The following is a 24,638-nucleotide window of genomic DNA, read 5'->3' on the forward strand; positions in this document are numbered from 1 at the left end:
GAAGTATTGAAAGGAAGACATTTTGATGACATTCAGGACATCAAGGGTAATATGACAGTTTTGATGGCCATTCCAGAAAAAGGTTCCAACATTGCATTGAAGGGTGGGCTAGGCACGGCATCGGTGTATAGCTCCCTAAGGGGAGTACTTCGAAGGTGACCATAGTGATATTCAGCAGTGAGGTATGTGTCTTTTTCTAGGATGAGTTCGCAACCTTAATTGTCTGACGTCGTATATATCCACTTATTCACTCATTCATGAATTCAGTGACTTAGCAAATATTTGTTGAGCACCTACTATATGCCAAGCAGGCAGACATTAATAGCTACTACCAAGGACACTGAGCCATTGTGCAGTGCAGGTTCAGACAAGATGGTAAGGAGATAATTCAAAGGGAGAGATGAATTCTGACATGGATTTATAAAGCTAGATTTGAGCTGGGGTTCGAAATAGGACAGAAAGGAAGAAATCTGTTGAGATAGGGGCATGGCAAGCTGAGAAAACAGCTTGAACAAACTCACAGGCTGGAGAGTACAGAAAACATTCGGGAACAGGGAGTGGTCAATAATCCATGGAGGAGTTACAGCCCAAGATGAGACAGGAAAGGGTAGGGAATGCCAATCACAGCTCCTTTTCCCTCCAGAAGCACTGCGGGCATGTCCCGGGCAGACACATTTATCTCCCTTTCCTCATATAGATGAAAAAACAAGCTCTTGCCAGTCCAGTAGGTGGTAATCATTGTGTCCTAAATTGTGTGTCTATCCCCAATTCACAGGACTACCAGCAAGAGGCACAGAGAGGGCAGAGACCACCAGCACAGCAATTATGACCACCAGAGTCTCCACTCCCAATGTGGGAAAGTTGACTCTCCTCAGGACACCAGGTAACACGGCCAGCACAAGCACAACAGGAGTGACCATCACAACCCCAGATGTCTCCCCTGATGCTCTGGAGATGACAGCTTCCTTGGAAACCCAACCTGGAACAGAGACCAGCATGGCAATTTCCAGGACGACCACATCTATGTTCAATACAGGATCAGAGACCACACCTGCACTGGTCCTTAGTTCTGGGGCAGAGACCAGTTCAGCTGGTGCAACTCTGACTGTTTCCCTTACTGAGCCAGATGAAACCTCAGACTCAAGGGTCACCCATCTTGTGGGGACCGGCACAGCTGTTTCCAGGGCAACCGTGACTGCTTCCCACAGTGAACCAGACAGCATATCTCCAATGGCTACCAGTTCTGAGGAGGAAGTCAGTTTAGCTGTTCCAACTCCAACTGTCTCCCCTGGTGTACCAGAGATGGTGACCTCACTGGTCAGTAGCCCTGAGGCAGAGACAAGTATGGTTTTTGCAAATCTGACTGGTTCTACAAAGGAACCACAGACCACAGCATCATGGATCACCCATCCAGGGTCACATGCCAGCTCCATTGTTCCGACGTTAACTGTCTCTCCTGCTGACACAGATAAAATAACCTCATCGGTCTATTCTGCAAGGAACGGCACAGGTGTTTCCAGAACAATTCCAAATGCTTCCCATAGTAAATCAGACAGCACATTCTCAAAAGCCACCAGTCCTCTGACAGAAGCCAGTTCAGACAATCCAAATACAACTCTGTCCCCTAGTGTATCAGGGGTGGTGACCTCCCTGCTCACAAGCACTGCAGAAGAAGCAAGTAAAACTTTCCCAACTCCGACAGATTCCCCACATGCACCAGAGACCACAGCCTCATGGATCACCCAACTTGAGTCAGAAGCAAGCTCCCAGGTTCCAAAATTATCTCTCTCCCCTGGTGACACAGATACAAGAGATTCATGGGTCCATTCTGAAGGAACTGCCATACCTGTTACCATAACAACGCCAAATGCTACCCATAGTGAATCAGGCAGCACACCTTCCGCCCATCCTGGGGCAGAGGGCACTTCAGACATCCCACATACAAGTGTAACCCCTAGTGTATCCGGCACAGTGACCTCCCTGGTCACCAGCTCTGGAGCAGAGGAAAGTACAACTTTTCCAACTCCGACTGATTCCCCACACGAACCAAAGACCACCGCATCAGGAATCACCCATCCTGGGTCAGAAGCCAGCTCCATTTTTCCGGCCTTAACTATCTCCCCTGGAGACACAGATACAACAGCCCCATGGGGCCATTCTGCACAGACTGGCACACCTGTTGTTGGAACAACGCCAAATGCTTCTATTAGTGAGGGAGACAGCCCACCTTCAGCAGCCACCAGTTCTGGGGTAGAAGCCAGTTCAGACATTCCAAATACAAGCGTATCCCCTGGTGTATCAGGCGTGGTGACCTCCTTGGGCACCAGCTCTGGAGCAGAGGCCAGTACAGCTTTTCCAACTCCGACTGATTCCCCAAACGAACGAGAGTCAACAGCCTCAGGGATCACCCATCCATCGACAGAAGCCAGCTCCATTGTTCCTACGTTAACTGTGTCCACTGGTGACACTGATACAACAGCCTCATGGGTCCATTATGAAGGCACCTGCACACCTGTTTCCGGAACAACGCTAAATACTTCCCAGAGTGAATCAGACAGCACGCCCTCAACAGCCACCAGTCCTGCGACAGAAGCCAGTTCAGACATTCCAAATGCAAGTGTAACCCCTGGTGTATCAGGCGTGATGACCACCCTCGTCACCAGCTCTGGAGGAGAGGCAAGTACAACTTTTCCAACTCCGACTGACTCCCCACACTCACCAGAGTCAACAGCCTCAGGGATCACCCATCCTGGGTCAGAAGACAGCTCCATGGTTCAGACGTTAACTGTCTCTCCTGCTGACACAGATACAACAGCCTCATCGGTCCATTCTGCAGGGACCGGCACATTTGTATCCAGAACAACTCCAAATGCTTTCCGCAGTGAATCAGACAGCACACTCTCAACAGCTACCAGTCCTGGGGCAGAAGTTAGTTCAGAAATTCCAAATACAACTGTATCTCCTAGGATATCAGGGGTGATGACCTCCCTGGTAACTAGCTCTGAGGCAGAGTCAAATACTACTTTTCAAAGTCCGACTGATTCCCCACAGTTATCAGAGACCACACCATCATTGGTCACCCATCCTGGGACAAAAGCCAGCTCCACTGTTCCGGCCTTACCTATCTCCCCTGGTGACACAGATACAACAGCCTCATCGGTCCATTCTGCAGGGACCGGCACAAGTGTTTCCAGAACAACTCCAAATGCTTCCCATAGTAAATCAGACAGCATACTCTCAACGGCCACCAGTCCTGAGCCAGAAGCCAGTTCAGACAATCCAAATACAAGTCTGTCTCCTGGTGTATCAGGGGTGGTGACCTCCCTGCTCACAAGCACTGCAGAAGAAGCAAGTAAAACTTTCCCAACTCCGACAGATTCCCCACATGCACCAGAGACCACAGCCTCATGGATCACCCAACCTGAGTCAGAAGCAAGCTCCCAGGTTCCAAAATTCTCTCTCTCCCCTGGTGACACAGCTACAACAGCCTCATGGGTCTATTCTGGAGGGACTGTCACACCTGTTTCCATAACAACGCCTAATGCTACCCATAGTGAATCAGGCAGCACACCTTCCGCCCATCCTGGGGCAGAGGGCACTTCAGACATCCCACATACAAGTGTAACCCCTAGTGTATCCGGCACAGTGACCTCCCTGGTCACCAGCTCTGGAGCAGAGGAAAGTACAACTTTTCCAACTCCGACTGATTCCCCACACGAACCAAAGACCACCGCATCAGGAATCACCCATCCTGGGTCAGAAGCCAGCTCCATTTTTCCGGCCTTAACTATCTCCCCTGGAGACACAGATACAACAGCCCCATGGGGCCATTCTGCACAGACTGGCACACCTGTTGTTGGAACAACGCCAAATGCTTCTATTAGTGAGGGAGACAGCCCACCTTCAGCAGCCACCAGTTCTGGGGTAGAAGCCAGTTCAGACATTCCAAATACAAGCGTATCCCCTGGTGTATCAGGCGTGGTGACCTCCTTGGGCACCAGCTCTGGAGCAGAGGCCAGTACAGCTTTTCCAACTCCGACTGATTCCCCAAACGAACGAGAGTCAACAGTCTCAGGGATCACCCATCCATCGACAGAAGCCAGCTCCATTGTTCCTACGTTAACTGTGTCCACTGGTGACACTGATACAACAGCCTCATGGGTCCATTATGAAGGCACCAGCACACCTGTTTCCGGAACAACGCTAAATACTTCCCAGAGTGAATCAGACAGCACACCCTCAACAGCCACCAGTCCTGCGACAGAAGCCAGTTCAGACATTCCAAATGCAAGTGTAACCCCTGGTGTATCCAGCACGGTGACCTCCCTGGTCACCAGCTCTGGAGCAGAGGCAAGTACAACTTTGCCAACTCTGACTGATTCCCCACTCTCACCAGAGACCCCAGCCTCATGGGTCACCCATCCTGGGACAGAAGGTATTTCCATTGTACCGACGTTAACTGTCTTACCTGGTGACACAGATACTACAGTCTCATGGGTCCATTCTGAAGGAACTGAAACACCTGTTTCCAGAACAAGTCCACATGCTTTCCATAGTGAAGCAGACAACACACCCTCAACAGCCACCAGTCCTGCGACAGAAGCCAGTTCAGACATTCCAAATGCAAGTGTAACCCCTGGTGTATCAGGCGTGATGACCACCCTCGTCACCAGCTCTGGAGGAGAGGCAAGTACAACTTTTCCAACTCCGACTGACTCCCCACACTCACCAGAGTCAACAGCCTCAGGGATCACCCATCCTGGGTCAGAAGACAGCTCCATGGTTCAGACGTTAACTGTCTCTCCTGCTGACACAGATACAACAGCCTCATCGGTCCATTCTGCAGGGACCGGCACATTTGTATCCAGAACAACTCCAAATGCTTTCCGCAGTGAATCAGACAGCACACTCTCAACAGCTACCAGTCCTGGGGCAGAAGTTAGTTCAGAAATTCCAAATACAACTGTATCTCCTAGGATATCAGGGGTGATGACCTCCCTGGTAACTAGCTCTGAGGCAGAGTCAAATACTACTTTTCAAAGTCCGACTGATTCCCCACAGTTATCAGAGACCACACCATCATTGGTCACCCATCCTGGGACAAAAGCCAGCTCCACTGTTCCGGCCTTACCTATCTCCCCTGGTGACACAGATACAACAGCCTCATCGGTCCATTCTGCAGGGACCGGCACAAGTGTTTCCAGAACAACTCCAAATGCTTCCCATAGTAAATCAGACAGCATACTCTCAACGGCCACCAGTCCTGAGCCAGAAGCCAGTTCAGACAATCCAAATACAAGTCTGTCTCCTGGTGTATCAGGGGTGGTGACCTCCCTGCTCACAAGCACTGCAGAAGAAGCAAGTAAAACTTTCCCAACTCCGACAGATTCCCCACATGCACCAGAGACCACAGCCTCATGGATCACCCAACCTGAGTCAGAAGCAAGCTCCCAGGTTCCAAAATTCTCTCTCTCCCCTGGTGACACAGCTACAACAGCCTCATGGGTCTATTCTGGAGGGACTGTCACACCTGTTTCCATAACAACGCCTAATGCTACCCATAGTGAATCAGGCAGCACACCTTCCGCCCATCCTGGGGCAGAGGGCACTTCAGACATCCCACATACAAGTGTAACCCCTAGTGTATCCGGCACAGTGACCTCCCTGGTCACCAGCTCTGGAGCAGAGGAAAGTACAACTTTTCCAACTCCGACTGATTCCCCACACGAACCAAAGACCACCGCATCAGGAATCACCCATCCTGGGTCAGAAGCCAGCTCCATTTTTCCGGCCTTAACTATCTCCCCTGGAGACACAGATACAACAGCCCCATGGGGCCATTCTGCACAGACTGGCACACCTGTTGTTGGAACAACGCCAAATGCTTCTATTAGTGAGGGAGACAGCCCACCTTCAGCAGCCACCAGTTCTGGGGTAGAAGCCAGTTCAGACATTCCAAATACAAGCGTATCCCCTGGTGTATCAGGCGTGGTGACCTCCTTGGGCACCAGCTCTGGAGCAGAGGCCAGTACAGCTTTTCCAACTCCGACTGATTCCCCAAACGAACGAGAGTCAACAGCCTCAGGGATCACCCATCCATCGACAGAAGCCAGCTCCATTGTTCCTACGTTAACTGTGTCCACTGGTGACACTGATACAACAGCCTCATGGGTCCATTATGAAGGCACCAGCACACCTGTTTCCGGAACAACGCTAAATACTTCCCAGAGTGAATCAGACAGCACGCCCTCAACAGCCACCAGTCCTGCGACAGAAGCCAGTTCAGACATTCCAAATGCAAGTGTAACCCCTGGTGTATCCAGCACGGTGACCTCCCTGGTCACCAGCTCTGGAGCAGAGGCAAGTACAACTTTGCCAACTCTGACTGATTCCCCACTCTCACCAGAGACCCCAGCCTCATGGGTCACCCATCCTGGGACAGAAGGTATTTCCATTGTACCGACGTTAACTGTCTTACCTGGTGACACAGATACTACAGTCTCATGGGTCCATTCTGAAGGAACTGAAACACCTGTTTCCAGAACAAGTCCACATGCTTTCCATAGTGAAGCAGACAACACACCCTCAACAGCCACCAGTCCTGCGACAGAAGCCAGTTCAGACATTCCAAATGCAAGTGTAACCCCTGGTGTATCAGGCGTGATGACCACCCTCGTCACCAGCTCTGGAGGAGAGGCAAGTACAACTTTTCCAACTCCGACTGACTCCCCACACTCACCAGAGTCAACAGCCTCAGGGATCACCCATCCTGGGTCAGAAGACAGCTCCATGGTTCAGACGTTAACTGTCTCTCCTGCTGACACAGATACAACAGCCTCATCGGTCCATTCTGCAGGGACCGGCACATTTGTATCCAGAACAACTCCAAATGCTTTCCGCAGTGAATCAGACAGCACACTCTCAACAGCTACCAGTCCTGGGGCAGAAGTTAGTTCAGAAATTCCAAATACAACTGTATCTCCTAGGATATCAGGGGTGATGACCTCCCTGGTAACTAGCTCTGAGGCAGAGTCAAATACTACTTTTCAAAGTCCGACTGATTCCCCACAGTTATCAGAGACCACACCATCATTGGTCACCCATCCTGGGACAAAAGCCAGCTCCACTGTTCCGGCCTTACCTATCTCCCCTGGTGACACAGATACAACAGCCTCATCGGTCCATTCTGCAGGGACCGGCACAAGTGTTTCCAGAACAACTCCAAATGCTTCCCATAGTAAATCAGACAGCATACTCTCAACGGCCACCAGTCCTGAGCCAGAAGCCAGTTCAGACAATCCAAATACAAGTCTGTCTCCTGGTGTATCAGGGGTGGTGACCTCCCTGCTCACAAGCACTGCAGAAGAAGCAAGTAAAACTTTCCCAACTCCGACAGATTCCCCACATGCACCAGAGACCACAGCCTCATGGATCACCCAACCTGAGTCAGAAGCAAGCTCCCAGGTTCCAAAATTCTCTCTCTCCCCTGGTGACACAGCTACAACAGCCTCATGGGTCTATTCTGGAGGGACTGTCACACCTGTTTCCATAACAACGCCTAATGCTACCCATAGTGAATCAGGCAGCACACCTTCCGCCCATCCTGGGGCAGAGGGCACTTCAGACATCCCACATACAAGTGTAACCCCTAGTGTATCCGGCACAGTGACCTCCCTGGTCACCAGCTCTGGAGCAGAGGAAAGTACAACTTTTCCAACTCCGACTGATTCCCCACACGAACCAAAGACCACCGCATCAGGAATCACCCATCCTGGGTCAGAAGCCAGCTCCATTTTTCCGGCCTTAACTATCTCCCCTGGAGACACAGATACAACAGCCCCATGGGGCCATTCTGCACAGACTGGCACACCTGTTGTTGGAACAACGCCAAATGCTTCTATTAGTGAGGGAGACAGCCCACCTTCAGCAGCCACCAGTTCTGGGGTAGAAGCCAGTTCAGACATTCCAAATACAAGCGTATCCCCTGGTGTATCAGGCGTGGTGACCTCCTTGGGCACCAGCTCTGGAGCAGAGGCCAGTACAGCTTTTCCAACTCCGACTGATTCCCCAAACGAACGAGAGTCAACAGCCTCAGGGATCACCCATCCATCGACAGAAGCCAGCTCCATTGTTCCTACGTTAACTGTGTCCACTGGTGACACTGATACAACAGCCTCATGGGTCCATTATGAAGGCACCAGCACACCTGTTTCCGGAACAACGCTAAATACTTCCCAGAGTGAATCAGACAGCACGCCCTCAACAGCCACCAGTCCTGCGACAGAAGCCAGTTCAGACATTCCAAATGCAAGTGTAACCCCTGGTGTATCCAGCACGGTGACCTCCCTGGTCACCAGCTCTGGAGCAGAGGCAAGTACAACTTTGCCAACTCTGACTGATTCCCCACTCTCACCAGAGACCCCAGCCTCATGGGTCACCCATCCTGGGACAGAAGGTATTTCCATTGTACCGACGTTAACTGTCTTACCTGGTGACACAGATACTACAGTCTCATGGGTCCATTCTGAAGGAACTGAAACACCTGTTTCCAGAACAAGTCCACATGCTTTCCATAGTGAAGCAGACAACACACCCTCAACAGCCACCAGTCCTGCGACAGAAGCCAGTTCAGACATTCCAAATGCAAGTGTAACCCCTGGTGTATCAGGCGTGATGACCACCCTCGTCACCAGCTCTGGAGGAGAGGCAAGTACAACTTTTCCAACTCCGACTGACTCCCCACACTCACCAGAGTCAACAGCCTCAGGGATCACCCATCCTGGGTCAGAAGACAGCTCCATGGTTCAGACGTTAACTGTCTCTCCTGCTGACACAGATACAACAGCCTCATCGGTCCATTCTGCAGGGACCGGCACATTTGTATCCAGAACAACTCCAAATGCTTTCCGCAGTGAATCAGACAGCACACTCTCAACAGCTACCAGTCCTGGGGCAGAAGTTAGTTCAGAAATTCCAAATACAACTGTATCTCCTAGGATATCAGGGGTGATGACCTCCCTGGTAACTAGCTCTGAGGCAGAGTCAAATACTACTTTTCAAAGTCCGACTGATTCCCCACAGTTATCAGAGACCACACCATCATTGGTCACCCATCCTGGGACAAAAGCCAGCTCCACTGTTCCGGCCTTACCTATCTCCCCTGGTGACACAGATACAACAGCCTCATCGGTCCATTCTGCAGGGACCGGCACAAGTGTTTCCAGAACAACTCCAAATGCTTCCCATAGTAAATCAGACAGCATACTCTCAACGGCCACCAGTCCTGAGCCAGAAGCCAGTTCAGACAATCCAAATACAAGTCTGTCTCCTGGTGTATCAGGGGTGGTGACCTCCCTGCTCACAAGCACTGCAGAAGAAGCAAGTAAAACTTTCCCAACTCCGACAGATTCCCCACATGCACCAGAGACCACAGCCTCATGGATCACCCAACCTGAGTCAGAAGCAAGCTCCCAGGTTCCAAAATTCTCTCTCTCCCCTGGTGACACAGCTACAACAGCCTCATGGGTCTATTCTGGAGGGACTGTCACACCTGTTTCCATAACAACGCCTAATGCTACCCATAGTGAATCAGGCAGCACACCTTCCGCCCATCCTGGGGCAGAGGGCACTTCAGACATCCCACATACAAGTGTAACCCCTAGTGTATCCGGCACAGTGACCTCCCTGGTCACCAGCTCTGGAGCAGAGGAAAGTACAACTTTTCCAACTCCGACTGATTCCCCACACGAACCAAAGACCACCGCATCAGGAATCACCCATCCTGGGTCAGAAGCCAGCTCCATTTTTCCGGCCTTAACTATCTCCCCTGGAGACACAGATACAACAGCCCCATGGGGCCATTCTGCACAGACTGGCACACCTGTTGTTGGAACAACGCCAAATGCTTCTATTAGTGAGGGAGACAGCCCACCTTCAGCAGCCACCAGTTCTGGGGTAGAAGCCAGTTCAGACATTCCAAATACAAGCGTATCCCCTGGTGTATCAGGCGTGGTGACCTCCTTGGGCACCAGCTCTGGAGCAGAGGCCAGTACAGCTTTTCCAACTCCGACTGATTCCCCAAACGAACGAGAGTCAACAGCCTCAGGGATCACCCATCCATCGACAGAAGCCAGCTCCATTGTTCCTACGTTAACTGTGTCCACTGGTGACACTGATACAACAGCCTCATGGGTCCATTATGAAGGCACCAGCACACCTGTTTCCGGAACAACGCTAAATACTTCCCAGAGTGAATCAGACAGCATGCCCTCAACAGCCACCAGTCCTGCGACAGAAGCCAGTTCAGACATTCCAAATGCAAGTGTAACCCCTGGTGTATCCAGCACGGTGACCTCCCTGGTCACCAGCTCTGGAGCAGAGGCAAGTACAACTTTGCCAACTCTGACTGATTCCCCACTCTCACCAGAGACCCCAGCCTCATGGGTCACCCATCCTGGGACAGAAGGTATTTCCATTGTACCGACGTTAACTGTCTTACCTGGTGACACAGATACTACAGTCTCATGGGTCCATTCTGAAGGAACTGAAACACCTGTTTCCAGAACAAGTCCACATGCTTTCCATAGTGAAGCAGACAACACACCCTCAACAGCCACCAGTCCTGCGACAGAAGCCAGTTCAGACATTCCAAATGCAAGTGTAACCCCTGGTGTATCAGGCGTGATGACCACCCTCGTCACCAGCTCTGGAGGAGAGGCAAGTACAACTTTTCCAACTCCGACTGACTCCCCACACTCACCAGAGTCAACAGCCTCAGGGATCACCCATCCTGGGTCAGAAGACAGCTCCATGGTTCAGACGTTAACTGTCTCTCCTGCTGACACAGATACAACAGCCTCATCGGTCCATTCTGCAGGGACCGGCACATTTGTATCCAGAACAACTCCAAATGCTTTCCGCAGTGAATCAGACAGCACACTCTCAACAGCTACCAGTCCTGGGGCAGAAGTTAGTTCAGAAATTCCAAATACAACTGTATCTCCTAGGATATCAGGGGTGATGACCTCCCTGGTAACTAGCTCTGAGGCAGAGTCAAATACTACTTTTCAAAGTCCGACTGATTCCCCACAGTTATCAGAGACCACACCATCATTGGTCACCCATCCTGGGACAAAAGCCAGCTCCACTGTTCCGGCCTTACCTATCTCCCCTGGTGACACAGATACAACAGCCTCATCGGTCCATTCTGCAGGGACCGGCACAAGTGTTTCCAGAACAACTCCAAATGCTTCCCATAGTAAATCAGACAGCATACTCTCAACGGCCACCAGTCCTGAGCCAGAAGCCAGTTCAGACAATCCAAATACAAGTCTGTCTCCTGGTGTATCAGGGGTGGTGACCTCCCTGCTCACAAGCACTGCAGAAGAAGCAAGTAAAACTTTCCCAACTCCGACAGATTCCCCACATGCACCAGAGACCACAGCCTCATGGATCACCCAACCTGAGTCAGAAGCAAGCTCCCAGGTTCCAAAATTCTCTCTCTCCCCTGGTGACACAGCTACAACAGCCTCATGGGTCTATTCTGGAGGGACTGTCACACCTGTTTCCATAACAACGCCTAATGCTACCCATAGTGAATCAGGCAGCACACCTTCCGCCCATCCTGGGGCAGAGGGCACTTCAGACATCCCACATACAAGTGTAACCCCTAGTGTATCCGGCACAGTGACCTCCCTGGTCACCAGCTCTGGAGCAGAGGAAAGTACAACTTTTCCAACTCCGACTGATTCCCCACACGAACCAAAGACCACCGCATCAGGAATCACCCATCCTGGGTCAGAAGCCAGCTCCATTTTTCCGGCCTTAACTATCTCCCCTGGAGACACAGATACAACAGCCCCATGGGGCCATTCTGCACAGACTGGCACACCTGTTGTTGGAACAACGCCAAATGCTTCTATTAGTGAGGGAGACAGCCCACCTTCAGCAGCCACCAGTTCTGGGGTAGAAGCCAGTTCAGACATTCCAAATACAAGCGTATCCCCTGGTGTATCAGGCGTGGTGACCTCCTTGGGCACCAGCTCTGGAGCAGAGGCCAGTACAGCTTTTCCAACTCCGACTGATTCCCCAAACGAACGAGAGTCAACAGCCTCAGGGATCACCCATCCATCGACAGAAGCCAGCTCCATTGTTCCTACGTTAACTGTGTCCACTGGTGACACTGATACAACAGCCTCATGGGTCCATTATGAAGGCACCAGCACACCTGTTTCCGGAACAACGCTAAATACTTCCCAGAGTGAATCAGACAGCACGCCCTCAACAGCCACCAGTCCTGCGACAGAAGCCAGTTCAGACATTCCAAATGCAAGTGTAACCCCTGGTGTATCCAGCACGGTGACCTCCCTGGTCACCAGCTCTGGAGCAGAGGCAAGTACAACTTTGCCAACTCTGACTGATTCCCCACTCTCACCAGAGACCCCAGCCTCATGGGTCACCCATCCTGGGACAGAAGGTATTTCCATTGTACCGACGTTAACTGTCTTACCTGGTGACACAGATACTACAGTCTCATGGGTCCATTCTGAAGGAACTGATACACCTGTTTCCAGAACAAGTCCACATGCTTTCCATAGTGAAGCAGACAACACACCCTCAACAGCCACCAGTCCTGCGACAGAAGCCAGTTCAGACATTCCAAATGCAAGTGTAACCCCTGGTGTATCAGGCGTGATGACCACCCTCGTCACCAGCTCTGGAGGAGAGGCAAGTACAACTTTTCCAACTCCGACTGACTCCCCACACTCACCAGAGTCAACAGCCTCAGGGATCACCCATCCTGGGTCAGAAGACAGCTCCATGGTTCAGACGTTAACTGTCTCTCCTGCTGACACAGATACAACAGCCTCATCGGTCCATTCTGCAGGGACCGGCACATTTGTATCCAGAACAACTCCAAATGCTTTCCGCAGTGAATCAGACAGCACACTCTCAACAGCTACCAGTCCTGGGGCAGAAGTTAGTTCAGAAATTCCAAATACAACTGTATCTCCTAGGATATCAGGGGTGATGACCTCCCTGGTAACTAGCTCTGAGGCAGAGTCAAATACTACTTTTCAAAGTCCGACTGATTCCCCACAGTTATCAGAGACCACACCATCATTGGTCACCCATCCTGGGACAAAAGCCAGCTCCACTGTTCCGGCCTTACCTATCTCCCCTGGTGACACAGATACAACAGCCTCATCGGTCCATTCTGCAGGGACCGGCACAAGTGTTTCCAGAACAACTCCAAATGCTTCCCATAGTAAATCAGACAGCATACTCTCAACGGCCACCAGTCCTGAGCCAGAAGCCAGTTCAGACAATCCAAATACAAGTCTGTCTCCTGGTGTATCAGGGGTGGTGACCTCCCTGCTCACAAGCACTGCAGAAGAAGCAAGTAAAACTTTCCCAACTCCGACAGATTCCCCACATGCACCAGAGACCACAGCCTCATGGATCACCCAACCTGAGTCAGAAGCAAGCTCCCAGGTTCCAAAATTCTCTCTCTCCCCTGGTGACACAGCTACAACAGCCTCATGGGTCTATTCTGGAGGGACTGTCACACCTGTTTCCATAACAACGCCTAATGCTACCCATAGTGAATCAGGCAGCACACCTTCCGCCCATCCTGGGGCAGAGGGCACTTCAGACATCCCACATACAAGTGTAACCCCTAGTGTATCCGGCACAGTGACCTCCCTGGTCACCAGCTCTGGAGCAGAGGAAAGTACAACTTTTCCAACTCCGACTGATTCCCCACACGAACCAAAGACCACCGCATCAGGAATCACCCATCCTGGGTCAGAAGCCAGCTCCATTTTTCCGGCCTTAACTATCTCCCCTGGAGACACAGATACAACAGCCCCATGGGGCCATTCTGCACAGACTGGCACACCTGTTGTTGGAACAACGCCAAATGCTTCTATTAGTGAGGGAGACAGCCCACCTTCAGCAGCCACCAGTTCTGGGGTAGAAGCCAGTTCAGACATTCCAAATACAAGCGTATCCCCTGGTGTATCAGGCGTGGTGACCTCCTTGGGCACCAGCTCTGGAGCAGAGGCCAGTACAGCTTTTCCAACTCCGACTGATTCCCCAAACGAACGAGAGTCAACAGCCTCAGGGATCACCCATCCATCGACAGAAGCCAGCTCCATTGTTCCTACGTTAACTGTGTCCACTGGTGACACTGATACAACAGCCTCATGGGTCCATTATGAAGGCACCAGCACACCTGTTTCCGGAACAACGCTAAATACTTCCCAGAGTGAATCAGACAGCATGCCCTCAACAGCCACCAGTCCTGCGACAGAAGCCAGTTCAGACATTCCAAATGCAAGTGTAACCCCTGGTGTATCCAGCACGGTGACCTCCCTGGTCACCAGCTCTGGAGCAGAGGCAAGTACAACTTTGCCAACTCTGACTGATTCCCCACTCTCACCAGAGACCCCAGCCTCATGGGTCACCCATCCTGGGACAGAAGGTATTTCCATTGTACCGACGTTAACTGTCTTACCTGGTGACACAGATACTACAGTCTCATGGGTCCATTCTGAAGGAACTGAAACACCTGTTTCCAGAACAAGTCCACATGCTTTCCATAGTGAAGCAGACAACACACCCTCAACAGCCACCAGTCCTGCGACAGAAGCCAGTTCAGACATTCCAAATGCAAGTGTAACCCCTGGTGTATCAGGCGTGATGACCACCCTCGTCACCAGCTCTGGAGGAGAGGCAAGTACAACTTTTCCAACTCCGACTGACTCCCCACACTCACCAGAGTCAACAGCCTCAGGGATCACCCATCCTGGGTCAGAAGACAGCTCCATGGTTCAGACGTTAACTGTCTCTCCTGCTGACACAGATACAACAGCCTCATCGGTCCATTCTGCAGGGACCGGCACATTTGTATCCAGAACAACTCCAAATGCTTTCCGCAGTGAATCAGACAGCACACTCTCAACAGCTACCAGTCCTGGGGCAGAAGTTAGTTCAGAAATTCCAAATACAACTGTATCTCCTAGGATATCAGGGGTGATGACCTCCCTGGTAACTAGCTCTGAGGCAGAGTCAAATACTACTTTTCAAAGTCCGACTGATTCCCCACAGTTATCAGAGACCACACCATCATTGGTCACCCATCCTGGGACAAAAGCCAGCTCCACTGTTCCGGCCTTACCTATCTCCCCTGGTGACACAGATACAACAGCCTCATCGGTCCATTCTGCAGGGACCGGCACAAGTGTTTCCAGAACAACTCCAAATGCTTCCCATAGTAAATCAGACAGCATACTCTCAACGGCCACCAGTCCTGAGCCAGAAGCCAGTTCAGACAATCCAAATACAAGTCTGTCTCCTGGTGTATCAGGGGTGGTGACCTCCCTGCTCACAAGCACTGCAGAAGAAGCAAGTAAAACTTTCCCAACTCCGACAGATTCCCCACATGCACCAGAGACCACAGCCTCATGGATCACCCAACCTGAGTCAGAAGCAAGCTCCCAGGTTCCAAAATTCTCTCTCTCCCCTGGTGACACAGCTACAACAGCCTCATGGGTCTATTCTGGAGGGACTGTCACACCTGTTTCCATAACAACGCCTAATGCTACCCATAGTGAATCAGGCAGCACACCTTCCGCCCATCCTGGGGCAGAGGGCACTTCAGACATCCCACATACAAGTGTAACCCCTAGTGTATCCGGCACAGTGACCTCCCTGGTCACCAGCTCTGGAGCAGAGGAAAGTACAACTTTTCCAACTCCGACTGATTCCCCACACGAACCAAAGACCACCGCATCAGGAATCACCCATCCTGGGTCAGAAGCCAGCTCCATTTTTCCGGCCTTAACTATCTCCCCTGGAGACACAGATACAACAGCCCCATGGGGCCATTCTGCACAGACTGGCACACCTGTTGTTGGAACAACGCCAAATGCTTCTATTAGTGAGGGAGACAGCCCACCTTCAGCAGCCACCAGTTCTGGGGTAGAAGCCAGTTCAGACATTCCAAATACAAGCGTATCCCCTGGTGTATCAGGCGTGGTGACCTCCTTGGGCACCAGCTCTGGAGCAGAGGCCAGTACAGCTTTTCCAACTCCGACTGATTCCCCAAACGAACGAGAGTCAACAGCCTCAGGGATCACCCATCCATCGACAGAAGCCAGCTCCATTGTTCCTACGTTAACTGTGTCCACTGGTGACACTGATACAACAGCCTCATGGGTCCATTATGAAGGCACCAGCACACCTGTTTCCGGAACAACGCTAAATACTTCCCAGAGTGAATCAGACAGCACGCCCTCAACAGCCACCAGTCCTGCGACAGAAGCCAGTTCAGACATTCCAAATGCAAGTGTAACCCCTGGTGTATCCAGCACGGTGACCTCCCTGGTCACCAGCTCTGGAGCAGAGGCAAGTACAACTTTGCCAACTCTGACTGATTCCCCACTCTCACCAGAGACCCCAGCCTCATGGGTCACCCATCCTGGGACAGAAGGTATTTCCATTGTACCGACGTTAACTGTCTTACCTGGTGACACAGATACTACAGTCTCATGGGTCCATTCTGAAGGAACTGAAACACCTGTTTCCAGAACAAGTCCACATGCTTTCCATAGTGAAGCAGACAACACACCCTCAACAGCCACCAGTCCTGCGACAGAAGCCAGTTCAGACATTCCAAATGCAAGTGTAACCCCTGGTGTATCAGGCGTGATGACCACCCTCGTCACCAGCTCTGGAGGAGAGGCAAGTACAACTTTTCCAACTCCGACTGACTCCCCACACTCACCAGAGTCAACAGCCTCAGGGATCACCCATCCTGGGTCAGAAGACAGCTCCATGGTTCAGACGTTAACTGTCTCTCCTGCTGACACAGATACAACAGCCTCATCGGTCCATTCTGCAGGGACCGGCACATTTGTATCCAGAACAACTCCAAATGCTTTCCGCAGTGAATCAGACAGCACACTCTCAACAGCTACCAGTCCTGGGGCAGAAGTTAGTTCAGAAATTCCAAATACAACTGTATCTCCTAGGATATCAGGGGTGATGACCTCCCTGGTAACTAGCTCTGAGGCAGAGTCAAATACTACTTTTCAAAGTCCGACTGATTCCCCACAGTTATCAGAGACCACACCATCATTGGTCACCCATCCTGGGACAAAAGCCAGCTCCACTGTTCCGGCCTTACCTATCTCCCCTGGTGACACAGATACAACAGCCTCATCGGTCCATTCTGCAGGGACCGGCACAAGTGTTTCCAGAACAACTCCAAATGCTTCCCATAGTAAATCAGACAGCATACTCTCAACGGCCACCAGTCCTGAGCCAGAAGCCAGTTCAGACAATCCAAATACAAGTCTGTCTCCTGGTGTATCAGGGGTGGTGACCTCCCTGCTCACAAGCACTGCAGAAGAAGCAAGTAAAACTTTCCCAACTCCGACAGATTCCCCACATGCACCAGAGACCACAGCCTCATGGATCACCCAACCTGAGTCAGAAGCAAGCTCCCAGGTTCCAAAATTCTCTCTCTCCCCTGGTGACACAGCTACAACAGCCTCATGGGTCTATTCTGGAGGGACTGTCACACCTGTTTCCATAACAACGCCTAATGCTACCCATAGTGAATCAGGCAGCACACCTTCCGCCCATCCTGGGGCAGAGGGCACTTCAGACATCCCACATACAAGTGTAACCCCTAGTGTATCCGGCACAGTGACCTCCCTGGTCACCAGCTCTGGAGCAGAGGAAAGTACAACTTTTCCAACTCCGACTGATTCCCCACACGAACCAAAGACCACCGCATCAGGAATCACCCATCCTGGGTCAGAAGCCAGCTCCATTTTTCCGGCCTTAACTATCTCCCCTGGAGACACAGATACAACAGCCCCATGGGGCCATTCTGCACAGACTGGCACACCTGTTGTTGGAACAACGCCAAATGCTTCTATTAGTGAGGGAGACAGCCCACCTTCAGCAGCCACCAGTTCTGGGGTAGAAGCCAGTTCAGACATTCCAAATACAAGCGTATCCCCTGGTGTATCAGGCGTGGTGACCTCCTTGGGCACCAGCTCTGGAGCAGAGGCCAGTACAGCTTTTCCAACTCCGACTGATTCCCCAAACGAACGAGAGTCAACAGCCTCAGGGATCACCCATCCATCGACAGAAGCCAGCTCCATTGTTCCTACGTTAACTGTGTCCACTGGTGACACTGATACAACAGCCTCATGGGTCCATTATGAAGGCACCAGCACACCTGTTTCCGGAACAACGCTAAATACTTCCCAGAGTGAATCAGACAGCACGCCCTCAACAGCCACCAGTCCTGCGACAGAAGCCAGTTCAGACATTCCAAATGCAAGTGTAACCCCTGGTGTATCCAGCACGGTGACCTCCCTGGTCACCAGCTCTGGAGCAGAGGCAAGTACAACTTTGCCAACTCTGACTGATTCCCCACTCTCACCAGAGACCCCAGCCTCATGGGTCACCCATCCTGGGACAGAAGGTATTTCCATTGTACCGACGTTAACTGTCTTACCTGGTGACACAGATACTACAGTCTCATGGGTCCATTCTGAAGGAACTGAAACACCTGTTTCCAGAACAAGTCCACATGCTTTCCATAGTGAAGCAGACAACACACCCTCAACAGCCACCAGTCCTGCGACAGAAGCCAGTTCAGACATTCCAAATGCAAGTGTAACCCCTGGTGTATCAGGCGTGATGACCACCCTCGTCACCAGCTCTGGAGGAGAGGCAAGTACAACTTTTCCAACTCCGACTGACTCCCCACACTCACCAGAGTCAACAGCCTCAGGGATCACCCATCCTGGGTCAGAAGACAGCTCCATGGTTCAGACGTTAACTGTCTCTCCTGCTGACACAGATACAACAGCCTCATCGGTCCATTCTGCAGGGACCGGCACATTTGTATCCAGAACAACTCCAAATGCTTTCCGCAGTGAATCAGACAGCACACTCTCAACAGCTACCAGTCCTGGGGCAGAAGTTAGTTCAGAAATTCCAAATACAACTGTATCTCCTAGGATATCAGGGGTGATGACCTCCCTGGTAACTAGCTCTGAGGCAGAGTCAAATACTACTTTTCAAAGTCCGACTGATTCCCCACAGTTATCAGAGACCACACCATCATTGGTCACCCATCCTGGGACAAAAGCCAGCTCCACTGTTCCGGCCTTACCTATCTCCCCTGGTGACACAGATACAACAGCCTCATCGGTCCATTCTGCAGGGACCGGCACAAGTGTTTCCAGAACAACTCCAAATGCTTCCCATAGTAAATCAGACAGCATACTCTCAACGGCCACCAGTCCTGAGCCAGAAGCCAGTTCAGACAATCCAAATACAAGTCTGTCTCCTGGTGTATCAGGGGTGGTGACCTCCCTGCTCACAAGCACTGCAGAAGAAGCAAGTAAAACTTTCCCAACTCCGACAGATTCCCCACATGCACCAGAGACCACAGCCTCATGGATCACCCAACCTGAGTCAGAAGCAAGCTCCCAGGTTCCAAAATTCTCTCTCTCCCCTGGTGACACAGCTACAACAGCCTCATGGGTCTATTCTGGAGGGACTGTCACACCTGTTTCCATAACAACGCCTAATGCTACCCATAGTGAATCAGGCAGCACACCTTCCGCCCATCCTGGGGCAGAGGGCACTTCAGACATCCCACATACAAGTGTAACCCCTAGTGTATCCGGCACAGTGACCTCCCTGGTCACCAGCTCTGGAGCAGAGGAAAGTACAACTTTTCCAACTCCGACTGATTCCCCACACGAACCAAAGACCACCGCATCAGGAATCACCCATCCTGGGTCAGAAGCCAGCTCCATTTTTCCGGCCTTAACTATCTCCCCTGGAGACACAGATACAACAGCCCCATGGGGCCATTCTGCACAGACTGGCACACCTGTTGTTGGAACAACGCCAAATGCTTCTATTAGTGAGGGAGACAGCCCACCTTCAGCAGCCACCAGTTCTGGGGTAGAAGCCAGTTCAGACATTCCAAATACAAGCGTATCCCCTGGTGTATCAGGCGTGGTGACCTCCTTGGGCACCAGCTCTGGAGCAGAGGCCAGTACAGCTTTTCCAACTCCGACTGATTCCCCAAACGAACGAGAGTCAACAGCCTCAGGGATCACCCATCCATCGACAGAAGCCAGCTCCATTGTTCCTACGTTAACTGTGTCCACTGGTGACACTGATACAACAGCCTCATGGGTCCATTATGAAGGCACCAGCACACCTGTTTCCGGAACAACGCTAAATACTTCCCAGAGTGAATCAGACAGCATGCCCTCAACAGCCACCAGTCCTGCGACAGAAGCCAGTTCAGACATTCCAAATGCAAGTGTAACCCCTGGTGTATCCAGCACGGTGACCTCCCTGGTCACCAGCTCTGGAGCAGAGGCAAGTACAACTTTGCCAACTCTGACTGATTCCCCACTCTCACCAGAGACCCCAGCCTCATGGGTCACCCATCCTGGGACAGAAGGTATTTCCATTGTACCGACGTTAACTGTCTTACCTGGTGACACAGATACTACAGTCTCATGGGTCCATTCTGAAGGAACTGAAACACCTGTTTCCAGAACAAGTCCACATGCTTTCCATAGTGAAGCAGACAACACACCCTCAACAGCCACCAGTCCTGCGACAGAAGCCAGTTCAGACATTCCAAATGCAAGTGTAACCCCTGGTGTATCAGGCGTGATGACCACCCTCGTCACCAGCTCTGGAGGAGAGGCAAGTACAACTTTTCCAACTCCGACTGACTCCCCACACTCACCAGAGTCAACAGCCTCAGGGATCACCCATCCTGGGTCAGAAGACAGCTCCATGGTTCAGACGTTAACTGTCTCTCCTGCTGACACAGATACAACAGCCTCATCGGTCCATTCTGCAGGGACCGGCACATTTGTATCCAGAACAACTCCAAATGCTTTCCGCAGTGAATCAGACAGCACACTCTCAACAGCTACCAGTCCTGGGGCAGAAGTTAGTTCAGAAATTCCAAATACAACTGTATCTCCTAGGATATCAGGGGTGATGACCTCCCTGGTAACTAGCTCTGAGGCAGAGTCAAATACTACTTTTCAAAGTCCGACTGATTCCCCACAGTTATCAGAGACCACACCATCATTGGTCACCCATCCTGGGACAAAAGCCAGCTCCACTGTTCCGGCCTTACCTATCTCCCCTGGTGACACAGATACAACAGCCTCATCGGTCCATTCTGCAGGGACCGGCACAAGTGTTTCCAGAACAACTCCAAATGCTTCCCATAGTAAATCAGACAGCATACTCTCAACGGCCACCAGTCCTGAGCCAGAAGCCAGTTCAGACAATCCAAATACAAGTCTGTCTCCTGGTGTATCAGGGGTGGTGACCTCCCTGCTCACAAGCACTGCAGAAGAAGCAAGTAAAACTTTCCCAACTCCGACAGATTCCCCACATGCACCAGAGACCACAGCCTCATGGATCACCCAACCTGAGTCAGAAGCAAGCTCCCAGGTTCCAAAATTCTCTCTCTCCCCTGGTGACACAGCTACAACAGCCTCATGGGTCTATTCTGGAGGGACTGTCACACCTGTTTCCATAACAACGCCTAATGCTACCCATAGTGAATCAGGCAGCACACCTTCCGCCCATCCTGGGGCAGAGGGCACTTCAGACATCCCACATACAAGTGTAACCCCTAGTGTATCCGGCACAGTGACCTCCCTGGTCACCAGCTCTGGAGCAGAGGAAAGTACAACTTTTCCAACTCCGACTGATTCCCCACACGAACCAAAGACCACCGCATCAGGAATCACCCATCCTGGGTCAGAAGCCAGCTCCATTTTTCCGGCCTTAACTATCTCCCCTGGAGACACAGATACAACAGCCCCATGGGGCCATTCTGCACAGACTGGCACACCTGTTGTTGGAACAACGCCAAATGCTTCTATTAGTGAGGGAGACAGCCCACCTTCAGCAGCCACCAGTTCTGGGGTAGAAGCCAGTTCAGACATTCCAAATACAAGCGTATCCCCTGGTGTATCAGGCGTGGTGACCTCCTTGGGCACCAGCTCTGGAGCAGAGGCCAGTACAGCTTTTCCAACTCCGACTGATTCCCCAAACGAACGAGAGTCAACAGCCTCAGGGATCACCCATCCATCGACAGAAGCCAGCTCCATTGTTCCTACGTTAACTGTGTCCACTGGTGACACTGATACAACAGCCTCATGGGTCCATTATGAAGGCACCAGCACACCTGTTTCCGGAACAACGCTAAATACTTCCCAGAGTGAATCAGACAGCACGCCCTCAACAGCCACCAGTCCTGCGACAGAAGCCAGTTCAGACATTCCAAATGCAAGTGTAACCCCTGGTGTATCCAGCACGGTGACCTCCCTGGTCACCAGCTCTGGAGCAGAGGCAAGTACAACTTTGCCAACTCTGACTGATTCCCCACTCTCACCAGAGACCCCAGCCTCATGGGTCACCCATCCTGGGACAGAAGGTATTTCCATTGTACCGACGTTAACTGTCTTACCTGGTGACACAGATACTACAGTCTCATGGGTCCATTCTGAAGGAACTGATACACCTGTTTCCAGAACAAGTCCACATGCTTTCCATAGTGAAGCAGACAACACACCCTCAACAGCCACCAGTCCTGCGACAGAAGCCAGTTCAGACATTCCAAATGCAAGTGTAACCCCTGGTGTATCAGGCGTGATGACCACCCTCGTCACCAGCTCTGGAGGAGAGGCAAGTACAACTTTTCCAACTCCGACTGACTCCCCACACTCACCAGAGTCAACAGCCTCAGGGATCACCCATCCTGGGTCAGAAGACAGCTCCATGGTTCAGACGTTAACTGTCTCTCCTGCTGACACAGATACAACAGCCTCATCGGTCCATTCTGCAGGGACCGGCACATTTGTATCCAGAACAACTCCAAATGCTTTCCGCAGTGAATCAGACAGCACACTCTCAACAGCTACCAGTCCTGGGGCAGAAGTTAGTTCAGAAATTCCAAATACAACTGTATCTCCTAGGATATCAGGGGTGATGACCTCCCTGGTAACTAGCTCTGAGGCAGAGTCAAATACTACTTTTCAAAGTCCGACTGATTCCCCACAGTTATCAGAGACCACACCATCATTGGTCACCCATCCTGGGACAAAAGCCAGCTCCACTGTTCCGGCCTTACCTATCTCCCCTGGTGACACAGATACAACAGCCTCATCGGTCCATTCTGCAGGGACCGGCACAAGTGTTTCCAGAACAACTCCAAATGCTTCCCATAGTAAATCAGACAGCATACTCTCAACGGCCACCAGTCCTGAGCCAGAAGCCAGTTCAGACAATCCAAATACAAGTCTGTCTCCTGGTGTATCAGGGGTGGTGACCTCCCTGCTCACAAGCACTGCAGAAGAAGCAAGTAAAACTTTCCCAACTCCGACAGATTCCCCACATGCACCAGAGACCACAGCCTCATGGATCACCCAACCTGAGTCAGAAGCAAGCTCCCAGGTTCCAAAATTCTCTCTCTCCCCTGGTGACACAGCTACAACAGCCTCATGGGTCTATTCTGGAGGGACTGTCACACCTGTTTCCATAACAACGCCTAATGCTACCCATAGTGAATCAGGCAGCACACCTTCCGCCCATCCTGGGGCAGAGGGCACTTCAGACATCCCACATACAAGTGTAACCCCTAGTGTATCCGGCACAGTGACCTCCCTGGTCACCAGCTCTGGAGCAGAGGAAAGTACAACTTTTCCAACTCCGACTGATTCCCCACACGAACCAAAGACCACCGCATCAGGAATCACCCATCCTGGGTCAGAAGCCAGCTCCATTTTTCCGGCCTTAACTATCTCCCCTGGAGACACAGATACAACAGCCCCATGGGGCCATTCTGCACAGACTGGCACACCTGTTGTTGGAACAACGCCAAATGCTTCTATTAGTGAGGGAGACAGCCCACCTTCAGCAGCCACCAGTTCTGGGGTAGAAGCCAGTTCAGACATTCCAAATACAAGCGTATCCCCTGGTGTATCAGGCGTGGTGACCTCCTTGGGCACCAGCTCTGGAGCAGAGGCCAGTACAGCTTTTCCAACTCCGACTGATTCCCCAAACGAACGAGAGTCAACAGCCTCAGGGATCACCCATCCATCGACAGAAGCCAGCTCCATTGTTCCTACGTTAACTGTGTCCACTGGTGACACTGATACAACAGCCTCATGGGTCCATTATGAAGGCACCAGCACACCTGTTTCCGGAACAACGCTAAATACTTCCCAGAGTGAATCAGACAGCACGCCCTCAACAGCCACCAGTCCTGCGACAGAAGCCAGTTCAGACATTCCAAATGCAAGTGTAACCCCTGGTGTATCCAGCACGGTGACCTCCCTGGTCACCAGCTCTGGAGCAGAGGCAAGTACAACTTTGCCAACTCTGACTGATTCCCCACTCTCACCAGAGACCCCAGCCTCATGGGTCACCCATCCTGGGACAGAAGGTATTTCCATTGTACCGACGTTAACTGTCTTACCTGGTGACACAGATACTACAGTCTCATGGGTCCATTCTGAAGGAACTGATACACCTGTTTCCAGAACAAG

General features: G+C 51.6%; 2 protein-coding genes across 2 annotated transcripts in view; both read left to right on the plus strand.

The window, feature by feature from the left end:
* The window catches only part of LOC148755230 (uncharacterized), a 30,495-nt gene extending 15,730 nt beyond the window's left edge, over positions 1–14,765 (plus strand). Inside the window, exons 2-3 of the mRNA XM_088792660.1 lie at positions 776–12,726; positions 14,724–14,765. Of these exons, the coding sequence (XP_088648786.1) occupies positions 826–12,726; positions 14,724–14,765 (11,943 nt within the window). The 5' untranslated portion in view covers positions 776–825. The remainder of the gene's footprint in view (positions 1–775; positions 12,727–14,723) is intronic.
* A 5,889-nt stretch (positions 14,766–20,654) lies between these two features.
* LOC148755231 (uncharacterized) lies at positions 20,655–24,479 on the plus strand. Its single transcript, XM_088792661.1, has 2 exons — positions 20,655–22,776; positions 24,438–24,479. The coding sequence occupies exons 1-2, from the start codon at positions 20,734–20,736 to the stop codon at positions 24,477–24,479; spliced, it is 2,085 nt and encodes a 694-aa protein (XP_088648787.1). The 5' UTR covers positions 20,655–20,733.
* The last annotated feature ends 159 nt before the right edge of the window (positions 24,480–24,638 follow it).

The sequence above is a fragment of the Rhinolophus sinicus genome, chromosome 15 (assembly GCF_057876585.1).
Source record: "Rhinolophus sinicus isolate RSI-liver-muscle chromosome 15, RSI-T2T, whole genome shotgun sequence".
NCBI lineage: Eukaryota > Metazoa > Chordata > Mammalia > Chiroptera > Rhinolophidae > Rhinolophus > Rhinolophus sinicus.

Bases quoted from the DNA above. Each gene is read 5' to 3' on its own strand.
- LOC148755231 (XM_088792661.1), top strand. From the start codon at position 20,734: ATGACCACCCTCGTCACCAGCTCTGGAGGAGAGGCAAGTACAACTTTT. The intron at 22,777-24,437 runs GCAAGTACAACT...CCTGGTCACCAG, and splicing joins TCACCAGCTCTGGAGGAGAG to CTCTGGAGCAGAGGCAAGTA.